The 9,641-nt window shown below is 42.2% G+C and overlaps 1 protein-coding gene across 1 annotated transcript in view; it reads right to left on the reverse strand.

The window, feature by feature from the left end:
- Positions 1 to 9,208, reverse strand: part of cnppd1 (cyclin Pas1/PHO80 domain containing 1) — a 44,719-nt gene extending 35,511 nt beyond the window's left edge. The window contains exons 1-2 of the mRNA XM_060828262.1: positions 9,129 to 9,208; positions 1,001 to 1,103 (exon numbers count right to left, since the gene is read on the reverse strand). Of these exons, the coding sequence (XP_060684245.1) occupies positions 1,001 to 1,103; positions 9,129 to 9,197 (172 nt within the window). The 5' untranslated portion in view covers positions 9,198 to 9,208. The remainder of the gene's footprint in view (positions 1 to 1,000; positions 1,104 to 9,128) is intronic.
- Between the last annotated feature and the right edge of the window lie 433 nt (positions 9,209 to 9,641).

The raw sequence follows: 9,641 nt of genomic DNA on the forward strand, positions 1-9,641 counted from the left end.
ATTTGACAGCAAAGGGCCAACCTGTGGACGGAGCCAGTGGATATGGATGAGATCTTAAATGAATAGATTTGCTTCCCTACAACGTGGGCACAGGCCCTTCAGCCCAAATAGTCCACATTGACCCTCCGAACAGTAACCCACCCAGACCCATCTCCCTCTGACTAATGCACCTCACAGCATGGGCTATTTAGCATGGCCAATTCACCTGACCTGCACATCTTTGGATTGTGGGAGGAAACCGGAGCACCTGGAGGAAAATCACGCAGACACGGGAAGAATGTGCAAACTCCACACAGACAGTTGCCCGAGGTGGGAATTGAATCCAGGTCTCTGGTGCTGAGAGGCAGGAGTGCTAATCACGTTGCCACCACTTAATAAAGGATTCTGATGAAATTTGAAAGGTGGATGCTGAGAGAATGTCTCCCGTTGTGGGAGAGATTAGAAATAGGGGATGCAGTACAAAAATAAGACTTCTTCCATTTAAGACAAGAAAAGGGCAGCATTTCTTTTCTCTCAGAGGGCAGTAAGCCTGTGTAATTCGCTTGAATGTATTTATGTCTGGTAGAATCTTGACTGGTAAGGCAGCTACAAGGAATGAGAGTTAAAATGGGAAGTAAAGGCCACAATAAATCACATTTTATGTTATGGAGTTTTGCCAAGACACCACAGTACTCAAGGCAGCATCACCAGGGTGTGAAAACTGGCACCTCTGGTTATCAGTACCTTTTTAAAAACAACACGTGTACACTCCACTGCTGACATTGATTGGCAATGTGGGTTCAGAATGACAGCCCTTGTTCTGACAACAGGAGAAAGCTGTGATCAGAAAGCTAAACACAACAACCACCACATCTTATGTAAAACTTGCACTATATGATTCAATGAGGTGCCCTAGAGGACCTTATGCATCAGCTAACACTGGGATCGTCCCACTTTTGATATTTCTGGAACCTTGAAATATCAAAAGTCCAATCATACGCACTATAACATGTCCACATACCGGTGACAGGACAGGATAGAGCATCCATGCTGTAATCCATATCTCGACCATAGTAGAGTCGCTTTTTCACTCTCTCTGTCAACTTGCTGTGGCCAGGAAGCAGCTGCAGGGGGCAATAAGAGTGTGGTTAGTGACACAACCCTCAGTGATTGGGAAAATTCAGGTCTGGCATCAGCTGTGGAGATACCCTTTATTGGTCCCATTGTCTTCAAGTGTAACTTTAAACTATTCATAATTCGATAAAATATGACAAGAATTGCAGCCAAGCAATATTACAACAACAATTTCCATTTGCAGAGCACTCTTGAAGCAATAAAAACACTCGGAGGCTCTTCTCAGGGGAGACTATCAAGATAAATTTCAAACTGAGTCACATCAGGAGATCAGGTGTGAAGGAAAGCAGTGTTTCCCCAAAAACTCATTTATTAAACAAAATGTCTGTAACGCGTTTAATGAATTGTGGACCATTTTTTATAAAGCAAATTCCTGTTCGCTGTTATACGATTCTATCCTTGGCACTAGCTGAACAGCAAAACGCAGTCTCACAATCCTCTGTCTGCAAAATGCAAATTTAGTGTGTTCAGCTAAACCAGGAACACAATCAGCTCTGCAAGCCTTGAAACTAGGAATTGTAGTCTACATTTATAAGGAACTTTAGTTCAAAGCAGGACAGAATCTGGAGGAAGTCTGGACCTCCACATCGGCATCATGTGGTCACTCAGCTTGCATGCTTTCTGGAGGAGAACTTCATGAAAGGTATAATGCTGTGGTCAGTGATTTCAGTACTAAATTTACTGTATTATTTCATTAATAATATATGATTTAAAGATTTACTTAGACTGCGTTATCGTTCGTGTTAGGCTATTATTTTTGATTTGATTTTTTCTGCTATTTTTGGCAGTTCGCCCCAACTCTGTTTTTCCCCTGGGCCCCATTATTTCTGTTGCACAGTTTTCTATTACACAGTATTGCACAGGAACACATTACAGGAGAACTACCTGTACTTTAAAGAAAGAATGAGAGACAATGTCTGACAAGTTTAGGGAGAATATTTAACCTTCTTCGGCTTTCTTTATATTTGTATAGTTTGTGGGCATTATGGGCATGAACAGCATATGTCGACAGTCTCTAATTGCCCTTGAACTGAAAGAGCTGATGACACAAATGTACAAGAGGCTAGAATTGGAGGTGGAGTGTTAAGCTGCAGAATAATTATTAAATGCTGTGAACAGCACCATTAAATAAATGAGTGCCTTTTACATACAAGACACAGCACGTTAACAAAAGATGAAAACACGCTGGCCGTGAAGAAAGCTGTCAGTAGAGATTTAACGATTTTTGCAGGTGGATTTCCCATTGTACAGTATTACTTTGATTCCAGAGTCAACCCAAAGAATCTCTGGTGACCAGCAATCACACAGAGAAAATTATCAAACTGGGCACATGAAGCAAAAACCACCAATGATTCTTCACACATGTAATTTTATTACTGAGAAAACGAAAGATTAGAACCAATATATGAAATTAATGTATAAATTTAAATTTCCCAAGCTCTAATTCTATTTAGCATCTGGACATTTTGCAAACATAAAACTAGTTTTATAGGACCAGAGAGATTATTTAACAATTCTTATGAACTTAGTATATTATTGAAAACCACGGTTGCAACTTGTTCAACAAGGTTAACATTTTCAATGAATTTGGACCAAGATTAATTGTCTAAAAGATGGAAATCTGCGTCAATTCAAATGATTTGTAAATATTTCCATTTCCTGGTAATTCATTTATGTGGAATTCATTTATTCCACACTGAACTGCACACATAGAAACTGATGCCCAAACTACAAGTCAAAATCCAGGCCATTACCTTGTTATTCACCCATAGACAAAGTGCAGACATTTGCGAGAGCAACTTATAAAGAACTTTAAAAATCAGCAGACTTTTACCATGTTAAATATAAAGAACAAACAATTTATTTTGAGAGTTGTCTTGAACACATGACACCTGCTGATACCATACTAAAAATGGGGCGGCACAGTGGCTCACAGCACCAGGGTCCCAGGTTCAATTCCCGCCTCGGGCGACTGCCTGTGCAGAGTTTGCACATTCTCCCCGTGTCTGCGTGAGTTTCCTCAGGGTGCTCTGGTTTCCTCCCACAACCCAAAGATGTGCAGGTTAGGTGAATTGACCAGGTTAAATTGTCCAGGGATATGTTGGTTAGGTGCATTAGTCAGGGTTAAATGTAGGTAATAAAGTAGGGGAATGGATCTGGGTGGGATACTCAGAGGGTTGATGTGGACTTGTTGAGCTGAAGGGCCAGTTTCACACTGTAGGGATTCTATGATTCTACGTTGTTATTTCCAAATAAAATACTCAATTGGATGTTTTCAGTCCTTCTACTCGTAGAGATAATGCAACAGCCAAGGCAGCAGAATTGTAACATTACACAGTACAACAAGAATTATTTGTCATGACACCATCTGAGCCATGAAACTGCACTGGCAATGTATCATTTAAAATAAAGTACATGGGAATGATTCTAAATTTTTTGGATCAAATTACTGCCTTGCAGATAATGTCTGAGAATTAACAGTTAGTTCTCTCCAATGGATATCAGGTACATCATTCAAAATCTGACATTGTTTTTTGAAACAGTTAAGGCAGTCTCTACAAGGACTGGTCATATAGCATGTTACACAATCTGATTATTCAGGTCACAACAACACTAACTCTGACCCACATTTTTTCTCTTCTGCTAACTGGATGTTTTACCAAAGTGTAAAGTGTGTGCAGGCCGTTTGTTCCCTCCTATCATATCTTGGTTCACCATTCAAGGACCAATAGTAACAGGCAAGTTCATTAGCATTTAGCCTGTATCTTTCTGCTGATATTTTAGAAAGCTTTTATACTGTGCGCACATCCTGTAACACTTTGTCATCTGGTTCAAAGTGAAGGATATCAGATTAAACAAGATAGGCATCACATAAACCAAAACAAAAAGCTGCTTTGTCATTCACAAAAGATTCAAAGAAAAACAACAGAAAGATTCTCCTCAGTGTATAACATAACTCTCAACCAACCTCACTAAAAAGTTAGTTTAGTCATCATCTCATTACTGTTTGTGGAAAATGTTGGTGCACAAATCATCCACCTCACTCGGACAGCAAAACAGCAACTATACTCCACTGACTGCTCATAATCTTGGTCTCCTTATTTAAGGAGAGCATAGATGCAGTCTAATCAAAGGCTTATTCGACTGATTCTTGGGATGAATGGGCTGGTTTATGAGCAATGCTTTGACAGATTTGGTTTGCATCCACTGGAATTTGGAAGACTTATATTTTGTGACATTCTGAGAACATGATAAAACTTGTCACGTCAAGAGAAGTGATTCTCTCTTATATTTACTCATTATTCAGCTATTGCGATTTAGCTATTTATCTATAATTCCACTTAAGGCCTCTATGAGCTGAATAAGTAGTTGAATCTAGCCTCAACTACTCATGCCTGCCTCTCAAGTTTACATCAATCCTGAAGAGTACTTGTAGCTACAGGTCGTCCTATGTATCTATTCTCCTGGTCTTTCTAGGTGGTAGAGGTAAATGCAAGATCCTTTAAGAACTTTTGATTTTAATGACAACCTGGCTGATTCCTCTCACCAGGCCTGCCGCATCTTTTTAAAAAGTTTTTTCTGTAACATCAAATTCGTCTTGTCGTCTTTTGGCGGCTTCGGGTAAGGAAGGAGGCTCAGAGAGGCTGCAGCAGCAGAAAATGCAGTATGGATACAGCTGTTCCTCTTGATTGTGTCCTGGTGGCTCCTTGAAATAGGCTCAACGGGGGCCTTGAAGATGAGGCAGGTCCAGGTTGGATTCCAGTGGTTGGCCTGGGATTCCTTATCGGTGGCTTCGGCAGAAACTTGGGTCTCCTCTCAGTGGCTTCAGTGGCGGTTTTCATTGGCGTCAGTCTAGGTGTTCTTATGGCAGCTTCAGCAATAATCTGTGACTCAATGCGGCTTTTCTTTGGCATCATATAGGTCTGCGAGGAGAAAGTGAGGACTGCAGATGCTGGAGATCAGAGCTGAAAACGTGTTGCTGGAAAAGTGCAGCAGGTCAGGCAGCATCCAAGGAACAGAAGAATCGACGTTTCGGGCATAAGCCCTTCTTCAGGAATGAACAAGGGCTTATGCCCGAAATGTCGATTCTCCTGTTCCTTGGATGCTGCCTGACCTGCTGCACTTTTCCAGCAACACGTTTTCAGATCATGTAGGTCTGGCCTAGGATCCCAAAAGGCAGTTTGAGTCATCGAGCCCACTGCCTTGGAATGAACTAAGATGACTTTGTCATAAATTCTCTTTGTTTAAAAAATTCTTTCTTTTTAATACAATTGTGGAAGGACTGTTATTCTGAACTTTATATTTCTTTATTTTTCTGATTTGTTCCCAAGACTTTTTATTTTTGAAGGTCTCTAATGCTAGATGATTTATTTTTCTTTTTTTTTGGCCCCTAAGAATCTGTACCTAGCAACTTTTGCAACTAAGAGTGCACCATAAGTGACAACTTGTAAACTTGTTCATGTGAGTACATGTGACAATAAAGTTAATTCAAATTCATGGCCATTGATTCTCTGGCTCAAGATCATAAATTGCTAGGTTTAGTTAATTTAATCTCACAACTTGTCACAACTCATTATTATTAGTCTGATCTTGCAGCAAAAGGTTGCTGCATCATTTACCCAAGTCATAACCAATGTTAGGCTTCAGCTTGTGGAAACGCCCACTCTCCTTCTCCTCGGAAGCTGCCTGACCAGCCGTGCTTTTCCAGCACCACACTTTTTGATTTCTGGATTATGTCCTTTTCAAAGATCTCAGCCTTACTAGCTGCACTCCTCCTACAAACAATGCGCTTCTGTAACGTTCTGAAACAAGTAAACATTCCTGTCGCCAGGAATCACCTTCGCAGCTGACTTGTGCACACACTCAGAAGTAATAGCATTCTCCTGGAATTAGATATTAAGAGCTTGACATATTACTATGGGATCTAAAGGACCCTTCAAACCACAACAAGTCTCTTCTGATCTATAATTCTCTGGCTTAGAAACTTTCATGTAAAAGACAGTACGCAACTGTGAATGCCCCAAATAATTATGGGCAATTCCTCCATAAGGAGTGAGTTAGCCCTTTTGAATGCCCTAAAAATCACTGAATCTGTCAAAGCAACCTTAAGACCCACTAGGTGCCGGCAAGTGGGACTAGATTAGGTTGGGATAGTTGGTCGGCATGGATGAGTTGGACCGAAAGGTCTGTTTCCGTGCTGTACGCCTCTATGACTTTATGACCATTCTGCTCTCCATTATCGACTTATAGGAATGGAAATAAATGAACAGGTCTGTCACTAAAATATCCTTATTAACAGACATTTGAAGTGAAATGCACAATGGACCAAGGAACAGGACAGATGAGGTGAAGGAACGTGAAAGAGGACAACATTTATTCTTTTGTTGGATATGGGTACACACTACTGCTACTGAGCATCGGTGGTGGAGGGAAGAAATATTTGTTGACGTGGTGCAGATCAAGAGGGGTGTTTTGCCCTGGACAGTTAACCAGTTGTGTGGACCATGAGCCATTGGATTAAATAACCTTTTTTTTCTGCTGCACATCATATAAATGTTACCCCATCTCCTCTTCAATATCTGATAACTTCCCCAACTGCTACTGACAGGATATTGTAGTGGTTAGAACATATTACTTTCATTTTCTCCCATCATTCTTCAATGCTGAAAACTTTGTTTTTACTGGCTGTTGAGTCAGTAACAACAGTGTTTCTTAATTTATCTCAAAATTCAAAGCATTTTTTTTTATAAAAAATCTATTTAGATGTTCCAAACCAGCACCTGCAGTTCTTTCAGTTTTTATATGAATTAATCAATTTTATTTCTCACTTCTTCCTGACTACTTAATCTTACTGGCATGACTATCACACTGGTTCAGAGACCAGTGAGTACTCGGATGCATTAAGCAAGCCAACGAATCCCCATATGGGACTCCATCTCACACTGTTAACACTTGGCTGAATCTTTACCCTCATAAAATTTTCATCGGGTTGGAAGGTCTGCCTGCATGGCAAACTTTTCTTTGGCTGCCCAAGTAGCAAGTGACATGTTATTCTTTCCATTGCTAAACATTTCAACTTCAGCCTGGCTCAACAAGGGGTGCCTGAAGCTGGGGTCACTCTGTGCTAATGGTCTGAAACGACAGACGCACTTTGGTAAATTCTGCTCCCTACTCAGCAATTTTGTGAACTTTGTGGAAATATGAGTAGAGTGCTGAGCTGCTTAACAGATACATAAAAAAACTGATATGGTTCATTGATGACCCAACAAATCTAAAGGGCCATTCCTAATTACGTATTAGAAGTTTTCTGACAGTGCATTGAGGCGTCAAGTCCAAGTGGTTTGAAGCAATACCTTTTGACCAGACTGGTGTTCCAACTGTCAATTGAAATTACTTCACAATGGCATACAAATACCAGTCAATAGACAATAACTACATTCACACTGTCATACTGAACAGCAATACTAAAACACAATAACACAATGCAACAAACACTACAAGTACACAAACTTTGGCTAATCATTTGCCAAGATATTTTTACAAATCTTTTTTGGTTCAACCATTTCCTCCCTTCCTTTGTTGTCCAAGCCTAGCAAAATGCTAATTATCACTTGTCCAAGTTCTTCTCCATGGCACACTCACCACCATTACCATTTAATGCTTTTTGCGTTAAATTTATTCACAGGATGTGGCCATTGAAGACAAGGTCAGCATTCAAGTTCCATCCCTAACTGCTCTTGAGATGGTGATCTCGCACTACCTTCTTGAAAGGGTAACTGAAGAGGGTAGTTAAAAGTCAGCCACATTGCTATGTATCTAGAGTCTTATACTGGCCAGATTAGAGACCTTAAGGAAACCTGATGGGTTATTATAGAATCAGAGGACTTTGTTGACACTATTACTGATATTTTTTGTTTCCAGATTTATTTTAATCTATTTCATTTATTTTCCTCAATTGCCATGGGATGTGTCTTGAGATAATTCAGGCTCCTAGATTACTAGTCCAGTAACATAACCATTACTTTACCTCTCCACAGTCTGAACCCAAGGACCATATTGATTTGAACATGATTAATACATGGTTGGATTAACCAATGAACCATGAAGCACCTGTTTAATCATAATCATTTAAGGATTGTTTTGTAGAGGAAGGGCATTCTTTGGATTGTTATCTGATAGACTTCTCACTGGACTCCTCTGTTCGTTATGAGCTCGGTGTCACTAGAAACAGGAATTGTAAATTCAGACTCTAAACCTGATCGTTAATCTAATACCATACATTCACCTTTCCCCTACATCCCTTTGTACCTTTTACTTTGCAAAATATCTCAGAAACTGACCAAGCATCAATTGCCTTTAGAATTCCAATTTCCCATCACTTTATTTGCGTAAAGAAATTACCTTTAATTTTATTCCTAATCTGGTCTGACTCTTCTAATTTAAACCCTTCCTCTACATTCCCCAACCTTATCCCGCTGGTGTGCTAAAAGGCTTACAAATCTGGGTCCCACCAAAGGCAGGACTTTGTTAGTTCCAATCCTTCCCCTTGTCCAAACCTGTTCCAGTGCACAAGGCCTCAACCTCTCTCTAATTTCTTTCTGATCATGACCTTCCAATCCTAGCTCAGCTTGTCCATGAGGCTCAGGCTCTGCTCCATGGACCCCCCTATTCCCAACAAGTGATGATTAAATTACCCTCATTCTTGACCCTATAACTCGCCAACTTACAAACTTTTCCTTAAAATATTACACAACACTCAAATGGCAGCACCACATTTAGAAGCTACTGATAGTAAGTGGACGATAACGGCGGCCCCAGGGCCCTGGGAATCAACAAGGCCCTCCCCTCTCCCCGGGCTCAGGTGGCGGGCTTCGGCCGGCGGCAGTGCACTCGGCGCCGGGCAGCGGGCGCACGCGAGTCCGAGGCCAAGGCCAAGGGCCCAGCGCAGGATCCAGGCTCCCCGTGCCCCGGGAGCAGGGAGAAGGCAAACATCAACACGAGGTGGAAACACTCACACTGAACTCCTGGAGCCCACAGCACGGGAAGGAGCGAGAGTCAAAGAGCGAATCCACCCAGTCCGCCATCTTACCGCAGGAGGGCAGGAGGGGGAAGGGGGAGGGCCTAAGGGGGAATGGGGGTGGAGCCATGAGGGCGGAGTGGCACGGGGAAGGGGTGGGGCCAAATACAGGGGGTGGAGCCAGGAGGGCGGTGTGGCACGGGAAGGGGTGGGGCCAAATACAGGGGGTGGGGCCAGGAGGGCGGAGTGGCACGGGAAGGGGTGGAGCCAGGAGGGCGAAGTGTAACGGGCAAGGAGTGGGGCCAAATACAGGGGGTGGAGCCAGGAGGGCGGAGTGTAACTGGCAAGGGGTGGGGCCAAATACAAGAGGTGGAGCCAGGGGGGGCGGAGTGGCACGGGGAAGGGGTGGGGCCAAATACAGGGGGTGGAGCCAGGAGGGTGGAGTGTTGCTTGGGAGGGGAGGAGCCAAATGAAGGGGGCGGAGGCAGGATGGGAAGGGGTGGAGACCGGA

Source organism: Hemiscyllium ocellatum, chromosome 7 (assembly GCF_020745735.1).
Source record: "Hemiscyllium ocellatum isolate sHemOce1 chromosome 7, sHemOce1.pat.X.cur, whole genome shotgun sequence".
Lineage (NCBI taxonomy): Eukaryota > Metazoa > Chordata > Chondrichthyes > Orectolobiformes > Hemiscylliidae > Hemiscyllium > Hemiscyllium ocellatum.